The following is a 17,564-nucleotide window of genomic DNA, read 5'->3' as shown; positions in this document are numbered from 1 at the left end:
CTTAGTATCATTAAATATCTACTTGGCATTCCAATTTCCAATTGTCTCACGTATTTTAAACTATTTTTAAGTTTGGTTGTTGAGTCAGGATCTAAATACAGTCCACACACTGTGGTTGGATGGTGTTTCTTTAAAGTCCTTTTTAATCTGTAGCTCCCCTGCTCCTTCCTTTTATCTTCCTATGCAATTTCTTTATTGAATAAACTGGATTGTCCATCCAATGGCTCCTTCCTCTTCAAAACAGCTTTTTTTCTTGGCTTCTAGGATGATCCTTTCTCTTGGTTCTTCTCATACCTCACTAGCCACTCATGTTACTCAGTGGTTCTTCTTGATCACTCTGCCCTCCAACACTGGCATGCTCAGGGTTTGATCCTCACCTTGCCTTCTTCTTTATCTGCATTGATTCCCAGGTGATCTCATCCAGCCTAATGGCTTTAAATACAATACCATCTGAATGCTGATGACTCCCAAGCTCTCCCCTGAACCCTGGACTCTTACATCTGGTTATTCAACATCCACAATTGTTTATCTAATAGGATTCTCAAACTTAACATATCCTGAACTGACTCCTGATTTCCCCCGCTCCCCACAATCTGCCCCTTCTATTGGCTTCCTCACAAACATAGTAAATGATAATTCCATCTTTTTGATTTCTTAGGGCCAGAATCCCTGGAGTTATCCTTGATCCTTCTCTTGCTCTCATACCCCCATCTGATCTATTAGCACCATCTGTCACATCTACCTTCACACAATCTGACCACTTCGCACAGCCTCCGTCACTAGCGCCCTAATCTAAACCACTGTCATCTCTTACTTGCATTACTGAAATTTCCACTTAACTGCCTTCCTGGCTTCTACCCTCTCTCCCTTTCAGTTTATTCTCCTCAAAGCAGCTGGAATGATTCTTTTCAAATGCACGTCAGATCATGTCACTGTTCTGCTCAAAAACTTCCCATCTCAGAGTAAAAGCCAAAGTCCTAAAACAGCCTATAAGATCCTACGTGATCTGGACGCCACCCCGACTCTCTTGCCTTCTCTCTCTACCTCTCTCTCTCATCCCATGCCACCTCAGTCACACTGGCCTCTGTTGTTTCTCAGATATGTGAAGCACACACTGATCTCAGGACTTTACGCCTACTGTCCCTAGAACATCCTTCTGCCATTTATCCACATGACTTGCTACCTCACTTCTTCCAGGTTTCTGCCCAGAAATCTTTCTATTAATGGGGAATTCCCTGAGCTCCCTATTTCTTTTACTTTGATTTTTACCCCCCACCCTAATACACACAAAATTCCTCTCTCTTTGTAGCACAATTGCCCACTGATACATTATTTATTTGTTTGTCTGTCTTCTGCATTAGTCTATAAACTTGAGAAGCTATTTTATTCACTGCTGTATCCTTAGTGTCTAAAACAGCCTCTAGCATGAAGTGTGTATTCAGTAAATATTTCCTAGATGAATTAATGATGAATGTGTTAGCATTGTAGGAAGAGTGGTTCTCCAGACGTCACTGTACAGTGGTTTGAAAGCTTTAAAGGAAAAAGGAGGAGAAACAAATGGGGTTGGGGGATTTTTCTTTAAATAAAACCTTACTGCGCTCTCCTAACAGATAGTTAGAGGTGGACACCAAGAAGACAGTACTGGAATTGGAGGTGCTCTGAAATGCCATCTGCTTCATCTCTGAATGCAAGTTCTTGAAGAATGTTTTAAAAGATGGACTACCAAGGGGTAGGAAATTTATCTAACTCACCTAAGCCATAGGAAGTTAACTAATTGTTGAGAAACATTAAACAACTTCTTCCCATAAAAAGTTGAAAATTGGAAAACTGGAGTCAATTGGACTAAATCGGATTGGAGATTGCAATGACTGGGAAGGAGATGTGCAGAAAGGCCTCTTCTAATTCAACTGACCCCTTACCTTGAAAAGCTGTCCTCATAATCGGAAGCCACTCCTTCCTCATCCTTGGCTCACTTTATTATTTCAATCGAAGGACAATGCACAAACAAAGAAGAGCATTTGTATTCCCTATGACCTCTAAAAATGTTTGTGGTAGAAATGACAGGTGCTGAAATACATTTCATCTTTAGAAGTTCGATTTCCATATCCAGTATAGTGGCAAGAATAAGTATGAATATTACTTTGTTTTTTTTTTTGAGAAGGAGTCTCACTCTCTCACCCAGGCTAGAGTGCAGTGGTGTGATCTCAGCTCACTGTAACCTCCAACTCCCAGGTTCAAGTGATTCTTCTGCCTCAGCCTCCTGAGTAGCTGAGATCACAGGTGCCCGCCACCACATCCAGCTAATTTTTGTATTTTTAGTAGAGACGGGGTTTCACCATGTTGGCCAGGCTGGTCTTGAACTCCTGACCTCAGGTGGTCCACTCACCTCGGCCTCCCAAAGTGCTGGGATTACAAGCGTGAGCCACCGTGCCCAGCCAAACTTTACTTTCTGTGATATTGTGAGGAAGGCAAAGGCAAAAGGTTTGAGGTAAAAAGAGATACAAGAGGGAGAAAATATTACCCAGTTTTCTTACTTGGTATTTACTAATTCCTTTTCCCTCTCAAGCAGTATACACAACACACACATGTGCATGCGCACACACACACACACACACACACACACACACAGTCTGTGGGGAAAAAAATCTCAATCTCCTCCTTATGAAGGAAGTAGGATGTTACAGAGATATTATGATGCAATGAGGACCCTATGAAGTACACTGATAACATTGTGAGGTCAGGATTTTTACTGAAATGTTTGTCTATATGAAATGCATCAGACCTAAATCAGCTTTCCTCCCTGCTAACATCCTAGTGGCAACTCTTACTCCTACCCGCAGTATGGGATTTTAAGATCAAAGGAATTAGACCTAGGGCAAAAACTGAGACAGCAGGGAGGCATTGTAACAACTGGAAAGTTTTCCAAATTGGTAAACTTGCAGTATTCTTTCTGTACAGAAGTAAAAGATCCCCTATGACCCTATGGATATCAGGAAGGAAAAGCGTCTCAACACGGCACTTCAGATTAGCAATTTCAAAAAGGCTTTGAAAAGATTTGAAAAATTGGTTGAACAAACAGCAGCCCAGAAAAGAGATGAAAGAGCAGGCTTATTTATCCATAAAGAAGGTAAGATCAGTGATTACACGATAGTCCAACTGGGTCTGTTGGTTAGAAATGGAAAATGTTTTAAGCCATCAGAGAGAAGCATCAGAGCTTAATGTGAAAGAATGGGTGCTGAAAGGGCATGAAGACCTGAGTTCTTGTTCTTTCTGTGTCCCTAAATAACAAAGCGGACATGAGGAAGCTTTTGTTTTGCTTTGTTTTGTTTTTGTTTTGTTTTGTTTTTACTTCTCTGAACCTAAGTTGCTTCGATTGTAAAACTATGGGATTGGATTAAATGACGTCCAGTGTTCTTCTGTAGACGCGGCCATTTGATGGCTCACTGGTTGCCCTGGGATGCTCAGTAGTGTATAGCACTGCTCTTTCTTAGCCTAAAGATATCATGAGACCATAAAGACTTTCATAAGAAGTGCAGCTTCCTGCCTCACCATGATTCCATTGTCTTGGCCACTCTCCACATCTCTAGGCAGGAATGATCTTGAGGATGCAAGCTAAGGAGAATATGGTGGACAGTGGTCTTACAGGAGGATTTGCAGCAGAGATGCCAGTGCATAGACAAGATTCAAGGGGAGTGGTGTAGTGTACAGCTTTGGCGTATTGAGGACAGCTGTGAAAAATAAAGCTACATGGCAGAGTGAAAGACTAACAGAACAAACCCTGCTGTTGCAATGAAAGGAGCAGAGCCCACATAATTGCTAAAGGGATAGTATAGCCAGCCTCTGAGTGTGCCAGGCTACATAGTAATCTGTAAGTGAAAATCTTGACTTTGGGTGTTCAAACCCAAACTGGTATTAATTGAATAGTATTTAATAATTTATAGTCATGTTAATCAATGTCATTATGTTCATTTTATTTGTGGAAAAAATGGGAGCTGAAGATAAATCACTTGCCCAAGTTACCCAACTTCTTTTCTTTTCTTTTTTTTCTCTTCTTTTTTTTATTTTTTGAGACGGAGTTTCATTCTTGTTGCCCAGGCTGGAGTGAAATGGTGTGGTCTCAGCTCTCTGCAACCTCTGCCTCCCAGGTTCAAGCGATTCTCCTGCCTCAGCCTCCCAAGTAGCTGGGATTACAGGTGCCCACCACCACGCCTGGCTAATTTTTTGTATTTTTAGTAGAGACAGGGTTTTACCATGTTGGCCAGGCTGGTCTTGAATTCTCGACCTCAGGTGATCCACCTGCCATGGCCTCCCAACGTGCTGGGATTACAGGCATGAGCCACCGCGCCCAGCCAAAGTCAGCCAACTTCTAAGTGTTAAAGCTAAGACTTGGACCTTTTGGATATGCTTTTTCGGTGATTGGGAACTTGACTGGGCTTTCTAAACTACTCAATGAAACTTGCATTTTTTCCTAGTCAGTTTGTTTTACCTCTCTCTAATTGGTTTTTCAGACCCTTGACACTTTTTCTGAATTCTCTGTGGGATGTCTGCTTCTCTCAGCCAAGTTTTCTATGTCATAAAAGAAAGCAAGGTCAAAAGACAAGAATTTTCTCAAACCCCCTTTTTCCACTTCTGAATCACTGAAAGCAGCAGCTGTCCTTTCTATTTCTCCTCCCCTTCAAGGCTATCAGTTTGCTGCAGCAGCTTCAAAATCTCCTTTTCTACTGGATTTGTCCTCTCAGTCTAAAAATATACTCAAGCACCATGACCTTGACTTTCTCTTTTCTCTTAGCTACCACTGTATGCCTCTCCTTTCCTTCTCCACTGAATTTCCCGACAATATCACCACTTAACTTTCAATCTACTCAGGTCTGGCTTCTCTGATCACTTTGCTGAAAATGCTCTAACCAAGCTATCTGATAACCTAATATAGTTGCCAAATTCAATAAATTGTTTTCATTTTCCAGCCTACTTGGCCATTGCACTAGATTAACATTGTTAGCTGCCTCTCCTTCAAGAAACTTCCTTATCCTGCGTCTTTCATCATATCATTCTTATTTTTCCCTTGTCTCAATTCTTTCTTTGCTTCTTTTTCTCCTTGAGCTTTGCCTACTGTGTTCTCTCTCAGTCTTAGAGCATAGCTACCATCTAACTAGTTTCTTAAGCCAGATATCTTGGTATAGGCTGAGCATCCCTAATCCAAAAATCCAAAATCTAAAATGCTCCAAAATTCAAAACTTTTTGAGAGCTGACATGAGATAGGGGCATATTAATATTTGCTTTCTGGTGATTCAATGCACACAAACTTTGTTTCATGCACAGAATTATTAAAACTATTGTATAAAATTACCTCCAGGCTATATGTATAAGGTGTATATTAAGTGTAAATAAATTCTGTGTTTAAACTTGTGTCCTATTCCCAAGACATCTCACTATGTACAGTATATGTAAATATCCCAAAATCTGAAAAAAAATCCAAAATCTGAAACACTTCTAGTTCCAAGTATTTTGGATAATGGATACTCAACCTCTGTAACCTTTCACTATGTCATGGTATCTATCTCTTGGCTTATTACAATAGCCTATTACTGTAATAGTCTTCTTGGCCAGGCCCGGTGGCTCACGCCTGTAATCTCAGCACTTTGGGAGGCCAAGGCGGGCGGATCACGAAGTCAGGAGTTTAAGACCAGCCTTGCCAACATGACGAAACCTTGTCTCTACTAAAAATGCAAAAATTAGCTGGGCATGGTGACATGTGCCTGTAATCCCAGCTACTCGGGAGGCTGAGCCAGGAGAATTGCTTGAACCAGGACCTGGGAGGCAGAGGTTGCAGTGAGCCAAGAACGCACCACTGAACTCCAGCCTGGGCTATAGAGTGAGACTCTGTCCCCCCTCACCCCCCAAAAAATAGTCTTCTTGCCGAGTTAATCATTTCTCTATACTTCTGCCAGGAGTTTTTCATTTTAAAAATTATTGATCTGCCATATTCCTGGTTTTTAGCTCACCTCTAAAATCCATATATACTAACAAAGCATGCAAGGCCATTCACAGCTTGCCTCAGCCCAGCTTTTTAGTCTCAACTCCTGGCATTTCCCTTCATGCACCTTCTGCCCTAAAACAAACTTTTTGGCATTTCCAAACATGCTCTTAATGACTCTGATTTTGAGCATGTCATTCCCCAATATGGAGTGCCTTTTTTTTTTGGTGCCTGTAAACTCTTGCTCATCTTTCAAGACCCAAATCAAATGTCGCCTCTTTGTAAAAACTTCTGAACTTTCCCTAAGCAAAGCCATCCTCAGCACTGTTAATGCACTTTATTGCCATCTCGGGGAATTTACCTGCTGCATTTAACCTGCTGAAATTGATATTAATGTGTTCATTCATTCCTGCCCCTTATCCTCCACCATTGGCCTGTGGTTGTTTTGAAGGCTTTCTGAACCTCAGGCTGGCACAGGGTCTGGTGTCCACAAGGTACTCCTTCAATGTGTTCTAAAGGCACAAGTTGACCTTGCTCTCATTAAGAAACTTACAATCACAAAGCCACACTGAAAATTTCCTTTCTCTATAGTTTTTAAGATTTGATGAAAACTACATACTGCTAGACAAGTTACCTTCTAGTGGTAAACTTGTTACTTTCAAGTGGCCTAAAAAGAGTGAGGAGAAGGGAGAACTGTAATCTTAACTTTTGTCAGGCTGTTAATACTGTCTGGCACAAACTCATATTTATTAACAAATATTGGAAAATAAGGTCTACCTCTCACTATTACAGGCAAGGAACTAAGAATTAGAGAGAATGTTTTTAATGGAACAGGGTCTACCTCAAAAATGATATCAAGTAGATTGAAGGAATTTGTTCAAAAGTAATGCTCTTTGATCTTGTGAATGATCTGGTGGAATTAATTTTATCCCAGGACAAAAAAGTCTCATTATCCTCATCCAGTGATATTTACAATGAAACTCATATCTTGTACCAGTTGGTGTAAATAAATATAAAACAGCTAAGTAACTGTTTAGATGCCCCATAAGAATTTCTGACTCAATATTACCAAAATAGAGTGCTTTATTTTCCCCAACAATCTTTTTCCCATTGCCCTGCTTTTTGGTAAATAGATCAACATTTGCTGAGTTTTGAAACTGGAAACCTGAGTGTCATTCTAGAACCAGGTATCTTAACCTTGGCACTATTGATGTTTTGGCTAAATAATTATTTGTATATTTGTGCGTGAGTGGAGTTGAGAGGGGTAGGGTGGGGGCTGTCTTGTGCATTGTAGGATGTTAAGCAGCATCCTTGGCCTCTACCCTCTAGATGCCAGGAGCACACCTACTCCTAGTTGTGACAGTCAAAAATGTCTCCAGTCTTTGCCAAATGTTGTGTGTGTGTGTGTGTGTCTGTGTGTGTGTGTGTGTGTCTGGAGATGGAGGTGAGGTGCAAAATCTCCCCTGGATAAGAACCACTGCTCTAGATTCTTGCCTTTCCTTCGCTTACCACTTCTGCCCTCAAAACTTCCAACCCACTAGCATATCTTTATAATTCTACTACTTCCAACCATATCTTACCATCTCCACTACTATCTCTAGGGTGCCTGTATCCTAGGGTGCCACTTACCATCCAACTGGGGACACTTTCAAGACTGAAAGGGAATGTTATTAATAATTTTAAAAAGAGGCATAAATGAGACTTTCCATGGCAGCCCAGGATGTGCAATCACCCTCAGTGTTACCCTGGCCCAAACCTCCATTTTCTGAAGCCTACACTAATGCAATTGCCCTCCACTAGTTTTACGTCTTTCCATCTGGCCTCCTAGCAGCAGCAAGTGTGCTTTAAATTTTTTTAAAGGCATATTACGTCATTTCACCCTATAAAACACCCCAACGACATCTTACCATCATGCTTAAAAGAAAATACCCGCTTCTGACTCTAGCTCTTCCCTCCTTCGCCCCTGGTCTCACCTCACAGCACTTTCCTCAGTCCTCACTGTAGGTACTTCATACCTACTGACCTTCTTGGAACATACCAAGCCTGTGCAGCAACAGGCCTTCATGTTGATCAGCCTCTGCCTAAAAGGCTCTTGTCTAGCTTTCTATGTGGCTGACTCTTTTTGCTCATCAGGTCTCAGCTTAACTCTTTACCCACCTCCTTAAAGAGGCCTTCCCTGAGGTCTACCCCTACTTGCCACCACCATACAATTCTATCACAGCTCCCTACTGCTTTCCTTTTTTGTGCTTATTCTACAACAACTTGTTTATTTTAACTTTGTTACTGAGCTTGACATACGTATAATAAAGCCCATAAAATGTACTCTTCTTAAGGAGGTAGCTCTGTAAATTTGAACCTTGGTAAACACACCTTTAGCCACCATCCAGATCAAGACAGGGAACATTTCTAGAGTCCCAGAAAGTTCCCTCATGCCCTTTTGCAGCAATACTGCTTTTCACCTTATACACAGGTAACCACTCATGTAACATCTATCTTTATTAATTAGCCTTGCCTGTCACAATCTGTAAATAGTTTGCTCACTTGTTACTTTTCTGATTTCCCACTATAATATAAGCTCCGCGAGGGCAGGGATCTTGCTTATCTAATTTTCTATTCTAAGCCCAATGTCTGGCTCAGTTCTTACACATAAGAGATACTCATTATATTTTTAACTAAATAAAACCATCTGATCTTGTCTATACAGTTTGAGAAAGCCTCACATCTAATTCCTTCCTGTCCTTAGATTCAATAGTCTTACCCCAGGGAATTACAAAATTTGACAAAATCAAGATTCAAGCAATGGTGTGTGTGTGTGTGTGTGTTTACATAGAGTTCAAGAACCAGTTAAGAATTGCTCGCCAGGCACAGTGGCTCACATCTGTAATCCCAGCACTTTGGGAGGCTGAAGTGGGAGGATTGCTTGAAGCTAGGAGTCTGAGACCAGCCTGGGCAACATAGTGAGACCCTGCCTCTACAAAAAATAAAATATTAGCTGGGCGTGGTGGTGGGTGCCTGTAGTCCCAGCTACTTGGGGGGTTGAGCTGGGAGGATCACTTGATCCTGGGAGGTAAAAGCTACAGTGAGTCATGATTGTGCCACTACACTCCAGCCTGAGTGACAGAGCAAGATCCTGTCTCAAAAAAAAAAAAAAAAAAAAAAAGAATTTCTCTTTGTTCACTTCCACCTTCCACTCAAGATGAATTCTACCAAAGACTCCAATGGTGAAACTTTTTACAACAGGAAAAAGGCAATTCATTCTTGAATTTTTGCATTCCTGAATAAAACTCCTAAAATATCTTAAACAGAAACCAGGGAAAATGTATCAAACACCATAGTAAAATATTTTCTTCTTATTTAGTAATATTTTAGCCAAAGGCCTGATTATGTTTGCAAACACAAGATCTTTTTTTTTTTTTTTTAAGTTCAGGGGTACGAGTGCAGGATGTGCAGGTTTGTTACATAAACGTGTGCCATGGTGGTGCTGCACAAATCATCCTATCGCCAGGTATCAAGCCCAACATCCATTAGCTATTCTTCCTCATGCTCTCCCTCCTCACCCCCACAATCCTGTGACAGGCCCCACTGGGTGTTTTTAGCCACCATGTGTCCTTGTGTTCTCATCATTCAGCTCCTACACGTAAGTGAGAACATTTGGTATTTGGTTGTCTGTTCCTGCATTAGTTTGCTAAAGATAATGGCCTCCAGAACCATCCATGTCCCTGCAAAGGACATGATCTCATTCCTTTTTATGGCTGCATAGTATTCCATTGTATATATATACCACAATTTCTTTATCCAGTCTATCATTGATGGGCATTTGTATTGATTCCATATCTTTGCTATTGGGAACAGTGCTGCAATGAGCATATGCATGCATGTATCTTTATAATACAATGATTACTATTCCTTTGGAGTATATACTCAGTAATGGGATTGCTGGGTCAAATGGTATTTCTGCCTCTAGGTCTTTGAGGAATCACCACACTGTCTTCCACAGTGGTTGAACTAATTTACACTCCCATCAACAGTGTAAAAGCCTTCCTTTTTCTCCCCAACCTTGCCAGCATCTGTTGTATTTTGACTTTTCAATAGTAGCCATTATGACTGGTATGAGATATTATCTCATTGTGATTTTGATTTGCATTTGTGTAATGACCAGTGATGATGAGCTTTTTTTCATATATTTGTTGGCCACATGAATGTCTTCTCTGAGAAGTGTTTGTTCATGTCCTTTGCCTACTTTTTAATGGGGTTGTTCATTTTTTTCTTGTAAATTTGCTTAAGTTCCTTGTAGATGCTGGATATTAGACCTTTGTCAGATGGATAGATTGCAAAAATTTTCTCCCATTCTGTAGGTTGTCTGTTCACTCCGATGATAGTTTCTTTTGCTGTGCAGAAGCTCTTAAGTTTAATTAGATCCCATTTGTCAATTTTTGCTTTTGTTGCAATTGCTTTTGGTATCTTTATCATGAAATCTTTGCCTGTACCTCTGTCCTGAATGGTGTTGCCTAGATTTTCTTCTAGAGTTTTTATAGTTTTGGGTTTTACATTTAAGTCTTTAATCCATCCTGAGTTGATTTTTGTAAATGGTATAAGGAAGGGGTCCAGTTTCAATTTTCTACATTTGGCTATCCAGTCCTCCCAGCACCATTTGTTAAATAGGGAATTCTTTCCCCATTGCTTGTTTTTGTCAGGTTTGTAGAAAATCAGATTGTTGTAGGTGTGCAGTCTTATTTTTGGGTTCTCTATTCTGTTCCATTGGTCTGAGTGTGTCTTCTTCTACCAGTACCATGCTTTGGATTACTCCAGCCTTGTAGTATAGTTTGAAGTCAGGTAGTGTGATGCCTCCAGCTTTGTTCTTTTTGCTTAGGATTGTGCAAAGATGAGGTCTTTAAAATGCAAATAAGTCTGGTTTTTATAGATTGAGATAAGAAAATAGAAGGTTAGGAAATAAAAAATGTAGCTGAAATACAAAAGGTAGTCCTTGGAATTTGATGAAAATGTACTGTACTTTTTTCAATGCAGATGCAATTGGTTATGACAAGTTTTATGCATCAGTACAGAAGCTCTTTGGTCCAGATGTGCAGAATCAAGATGTGAAACGCTTTTACAGGAAACTGTGCAACAACACGGATGCATCTGCAGACTGGTGTGAGGTAGACTCATTTCATGTTCATAATATGAAATCCAGGTATTATTTTTCTAAGTTTGGAATAAATAATTAAAACAAAGTGTTACTCCCACAGGGGTTGAATCACAACGTGCATGTGTCAGTTTCAATACCTACACCCATTAAGACATGGCTACTGCCCACAAATGAAAGTGGGTGAAGTAGGTAACTATTTAGCTGTAATATTAATAAACAACTCTTAAATCTTTTCAGACCAAGCTGCCAGTTGGAAGAGCTATACACCTCTAACAACAACCAAGATTTTAATGGTCTTCATTTCACTTTATATGAGATATTTCTTTTCAATGGGTTCAATGTACATAAATTTTCAGTGCATCCAAATTATTAATATAAGAGAAGAGGCCACAATTGACTACCTGTTATATTCCCTGAGTTGTTTTCTGATCACCATGGTATTTATTCTTAAAAAATTACACATATCCATACAGAGAAATTAAATAATTTTTATAAATTATCTGGTTCTTTAAAAAAAATAAATAGAAATAGTAGACAAAAGAAAAAGTAAGAATCTAAGGGATTTGAATACCACATTTTATAAGCCAATGGATATGTATAAGGAGAATTTAAACCCAAGACACAGGAAAAATACAACTCTCTCAAATATATATGGAGCCATTTCAAAATTGACCACATCAGGCTAAAAAGAAAATGTTAATAAATTCTGATATAATAAATTAGAAGCCTAAAATAAAAGATAGCCAAATCCCTCACATCACCCAAATAAAAAGCAAATTAATTAATTTTAGGAAAAAATTGCAAACGAAAAAAGTTTCTACAAAGCCTTTGAGGAATATATAATTCCCATGTTGTATGCATGTTTCTATAATGTAGGAAAAGCTGAAAAGCTATCCAGCTCATTTTATGAAGCTAAAATAACACTGAATTGAACATAGACAAAATGTCAGGGAACTATAAGCCAATATTACTTATAAATATAAATTCCAACCTCCTAAATAAAATGTTAACAAGTTGAATCCTGCAGTGCATTAAAAATTATTTCCGAGTACAATTTACCCCAGCAAAGTAAGGGTGGTTCAGTATTAGACAAGCCAGAAACATACTTCATTTAACAAGTCAGGGGAGAAAACATAATATGCTAATGTCAATCCAAGGTCAGCAAACTAAGGCCTATGGGCCAAATCTGGATAGACAGCCACATTTGTTGTGAATAAAGTTTACTGGAACACAGCAATGCTCACTCATTTACAAATTGGCCACGGTTGCTTCTGTGCTACAATAGAAGAATTACGTAGTTTTGATAGAGGCTGAATGGCCTGCAGGCCTAAAATATTTACTACCTAGCCCTCATTGAAAAATGTTTGCAGACTTTCAACCTTAAAGTAAAATTAAAAGTAAAAAAGATGTCTAATAAGAATTCAATAGCCATCCTTGCTTTAAAAAGAAAAATAATCTTAGCAGAATAGGAATAGAAAATTCCATTAATTTGAGAAAGGAAACTGACTGTATTAGTATTCTATTGCTACTGTACTAAATTATCATAAATTTAGCAATGAGAAGAAATACATATCATAGTTTGCATGGATCAGGAGTCTGGGACAGCTTCACTGGGTCCTCTGCTCGGGGTATCATAAAGCTGCAATCAAGGTGTTGGCAAAGCTGGGTTCTCATTTGGAAGCTCCACTAGGGAAGAATCTGCCCCCAAGCTCATTCAGGTTGTTGGCAGAATTCATTGCCTTGCTGTTGTAAGTCTGAGGGCCTCAGCTTCTTGTTGACTGGAGGCTGCAGGTGTCCCTCTTGTCCTAGAAGCTGCCTGCAGCCCCCACCATGTGGCCCTCTTTACTGGCAGTTCACAACTTTGCATCTTCAAGGCCAGCAGGAGAATTTTTCCCTCCATAGTCTGATAAGAGGAAATTTTATATAATGTAACATAATCATGGGAGAAACAGCTCATCGTATTTGTCATATTCTCTTAATTAGAAGTAAGTCACAGTTTCCACCATATTTAAGGGACAGAGATTACACAAAAGTGTGACTTGTGTGTGTGGGAGGGAAGAGGAGGACATTTTAGAATAGGTCCACCATAGAGACTTACCAGAAACATATTTAAGCAAGGATCATATTTATTGCTGAAATACTAGACACAACCCCATTAAAATCAAGAACAAGAAAAGGATGCCTATTCACCACTAATCTTCGACACTTTATTGGAGGTAGTAAGCAATGCAAAGAGAGGGGAAAAGGGCAAGAAATGGAATTGATATGTAATCAATTATTTAAAAATACAAAATTCTCATTATTTGTGGATATTCTAGCAAGAATAGCCAACAGAATTATATGGCAAACTATTAGAACCGAGAGTGTTCAAAAGAGTTCGAAAAAGATACATGAAAGAATCAATAATTTCCACGAACACCAGCAATAACCACCCCTCTCTCTCACCAAAACTAACTAGAAAATAAAAAGATTCCACTCACAAAAGCAACAAATAGGAGAAAGTATCATGGGATAACTCTATTGAAAAAAGACAGCAGAATAATAATTGAGAGGCTCAGTTTGTAAAGGTACCAACTGTTCCCGAATTGACTTAAAATTTAATCTCATGCTCCTTGCTGTTTCACACTGAAACATGAAGAAAAGGGGAAGGCTGGCCCTGACCCCCGTCCCTTCTTTTGCCATTACTGGCTCCATCTTACATCATGAGGGGCCATGTGCTCACATATGGGCACCTCAGCCCACATGTCTAATCTCTTCCATACCTTCACCTCCATAAACACTATCCCTTGGCCACCCCCTCAGAGCTAGAGGTGTACACACCAATGGTGTGCAACCCACCCTCATATGGTGGATAAGAGACTTCACAGGCCTGAAAGTAGACTTGGCCCCTTTGGGGAGAGAATTCTGGGGTTCGAGGAATCTACGGCATGGTTTAAAAGCATTGTTACGTACCCCTGGTAGACAATGGCCCGTTAGCTTCCACAGAAAAAACTAGAGTGGGGCCTTCTAAAGCTGTGCTGTCCAACAAAGTGGCTGCTAGCCACATGTGCTACTTACATTTAAATTAAGTTAGAAATTCAGCTCCACAGTTGCACTAGTTACATTTCAAGTGCTCGATATTCACATGTGGCTAGTGGCTATTGTATTATACAGGACAGATCACAGAGTATGTCCATCATTGCAGAAAGTTCAACTGGACAGCGCCACTCTAAAAGCTTAGGCCCCTCGGCCTGGGCCTAAAAGCAATACTGCAAATGGAATCATAGCTATTTTTTTGTTTGTTTTTTGTTCTTGTTTTTGTTTTCCTAAATATACTGATTCAATAAAGTAGAAGACATATATGTATTTAACAAGAGCTCTTAGCCACCCAAAGATTTTGAGAAATCAAATGAAGAGTGAAACAGTCAGCTACTTTGCAGCCACACAGAAATGACAGTTTTTATCCTAAATTGTGTAAGTGTACAACATGAATGCATTGTTTTGTTTTTTTTTCCAGGATCTAATCTCTATCACACTTTGTAAACCCTGTGGATATTCCCCCATAGATAGGTAACTTGAATGCAATGTCATTAAACTTGGGATAGATGTGATTTTGAGAATCACATTTTCTCAATGTTCTCTATTTTCTTATGAATATTTCTCACACACTCAGTGGTTTATGTGCATGAATTTCTAATGCAATCATTTTGGACCACTTAAAATATGAAAATGTGTATCTAACCAATGTTTCATGTCAATATAAAAAAAATTATGAACATTTGGAAGTTAGAAAAGTCTGTTCATATTTTATTACACACATAGATTCAGAAAAGCAATGCTCTAAAGATATCCCATAAATGCCAACAAATGAGACAAAGCACTCTGTGATAAATCCATTTACATGGAATTCTACAGTAACTGAGAATTTGGTCTCTGAATGAAATACTAAAGTAAATCAGATTTTTTTGTTTGTTTTACAGATGAGGAAATCAAGCCTCATTCTCTCTGACGTCTGTTCCTCTTTCCCATTCTAGTTAGAACATCATAATCTTCCTTCATTTGTAAAATGTCTTCTTTTTTTCAAGAACCTTCTTTTCAGGTTCTCATTTTATCTTCACAATAGCCACGCAATGTAGATTATGGAGGATATGTTATTGAAATGATAAAGATGAGAAAAATCACAAAAAGGTTAACTGACTTATCTAAAGCTGGACAGAAAGTCTGTTTTGGTCTTGGAGCTGAGATTTTTCTCCCTCTTTATGTAGTAAGTTCATGTGACATCATCCTGGGGCCAGGTGCGGTGTCTAATGCCTATAATCCCAGCACTTTGAGAGGCCAAGGCAGGAGGATTGCTTGAGCCCAGGAATTTGAGACCAGGTTGGGCAACATGGTAAGACCCTGTCTCTATGAAGAAGAAGAAGGAGAAGGAGAGAGAAGAAGAAGACTTTAAAAAAACAAAACATATGACATTATTCTGTTACATCCCTTGGGTTCCTATAAATTGTATGCAAGTTTAATAGAAAAACTCATGGCCAGCTTCTGGCACACTGTGTGTATATAAAGAATCACTTGAGGTTTAAGAAAAATGGGGCAGGAAGGCTCTTCTTTCATTGTCCTGTCATTTTTCTCACAAACTATTTGTGTCAATGCTCCTAGGGGCATTTCTATTTCAAGCCATGTGACCTAACCTTTCTGGGCTTCAGATCCATCATCTGTAAAATGGAAATTCAATTCGAGGAGACTAAATTCATTTCAGTATGGGTTACCTAGCGTTTTCTTAATCAGTTAATATTAATCTTATCAGGTAATAAAAACACAATTTATTCTTTTAAACTCAGGCACAGACATACCGATCTTGTTCCAAATATAAATCTCTTTGTGGTAGCAATGCCACAAAAGTTTAACCTTCTTTTTCAATATTTTTCTATGCAAAGACACTTGGAGAATTTGAAATTCATAGAATAATGAAATCTTATAACTCACCTAAACATTATCTAGACCTGCTCCTTCAATTTATAATGAAAAAAATTTAATGTAAAGAGATCAAAGAAATACGACTGCCTTAAATTTATAAAGCTAGTTAATGGAAGAGTCTGGCGCAGACACAGTCTACTTTTCTTACAATGTCATGTTAGTCTGGGTTTCCAGTGGGCAACTTATAAACACATTTTTTTAGGAGCACACTACAAATTAATCCAAAGAAGAGGCATACGACACCATATGGAATGCCTATAATTATGTTCCCTCCCAAAAGTGAATTTTCAGTGAATTATTATGAATCTAAAATTATATTTGCTAACTTCAAAAATGTTAAAAGAATGTTCCAGGATAGGTTAAAAAATAAGCTGCATGCAGGTTTTTATTTTCTTCTATTGGCTTTTTTATTTTCTCCATATGTTCTACAATGAACATATGTTCCTTATATAATCAGATAAAAATGAAGTTAAAAAATGAATCACTTAAAGCATGGAGCAAGACTTTTAAATAGCATAGTTAAAATAAAATTAACACTCTAATAGTCATAATATATATATAAGTGATAAAATACTCAAATCTTGTCGCAGGCAAAATTACTATACTGAAACTGAAAAGGTCGAAAGAGAAATTTGAGACCCTCGAGGCTATGTCTCATCACAGGAGAAACGGGTATTTGCTGCTCTTTAACACCATTATTTGCTTGAGACATTTCCTTTCAAAATGTAAAACTTTCACTGTTGCTTCTGAAGGAGTTTATCTGGTATAATACCTAAATTTTTCTCAATAAATTCAAGTAATTTGATATTTTTCGTATCCTTTGGAAGTTATTTTTTGGTAAGCATTGTAATAGTGTGTTATTTACAAGTGAAAGTAACAAAATTTATTATTGTCATAAGAGCATATGTCCACAGTCTGCCATCTACCTACCTGTAGATGTGATTATAAAATATATGCATGATAAAATGCATAGCTGATGTGTTGTTTGGGTAAGTAACAAAAATGCTTAGCGTGCAGTTTTAAATTAGCAAGGAAGATACTTTAATTCTGTTTCCTGTACTGTCTCTGGAAAAATTACGAATTATAGTTACTCAAATGTTGACATTGATGGAGCTCCTACCTGGCACTTGGTGCAATCTAAGTGCGTGCTAATCCTTCTCATTACTAAGTAATCTAATCATGCACTTCCTCAGTGAATCCTTACAACAGCGCATAACATGGGGATTATTACTGATTATCCTTATTTTACACACGGGAAAGACTCAAGCACAGAGAAATTAAGGATCTTGCTTGAGGTCATGTGACTAGTAGACGGTAGAACCAAGATTTGGACCCATGACCAATTCCTAAAGCACTGAATACTTCCTCGCATAGGACATTGCTCCTGAATTTCTTCACATCTGTTGTTAGACACTTGATGCCTTGGCACTATCCCCACAAAAATTAAAATAAAGTTAAACGACTGTCTGTAAACTGCTCTTTGAGTATGGG

General features: G+C 38.7%; 1 protein-coding gene across 1 annotated transcript in view; it reads left to right on the top strand.

Annotated features, from left to right (window-relative positions):
- Nucleotides 1-2,982: 2,982 nt before the first annotated feature.
- The window catches only part of WDR64 (WD repeat domain 64), a 156,053-nt gene continuing 141,471 nt past the window's right edge, over nt 2,983-17,564 (top strand). The window contains exons 1-2 of the mRNA XM_030812610.1: nt 2,983-3,127; nt 11,000-11,130. Coding sequence (XP_030668470.1) covers nt 2,983-3,127; nt 11,000-11,130 — 276 coding nt within the window. The remainder of the gene's footprint in view (nt 3,128-10,999; nt 11,131-17,564) is intronic.

Source organism: Nomascus leucogenys, chromosome 5, assembly GCF_006542625.1.
Source record: "Nomascus leucogenys isolate Asia chromosome 5, Asia_NLE_v1, whole genome shotgun sequence".
NCBI lineage: Eukaryota > Metazoa > Chordata > Mammalia > Primates > Hylobatidae > Nomascus > Nomascus leucogenys.
This window is presented reverse-complemented; position numbering and strand designations above follow the sequence as displayed.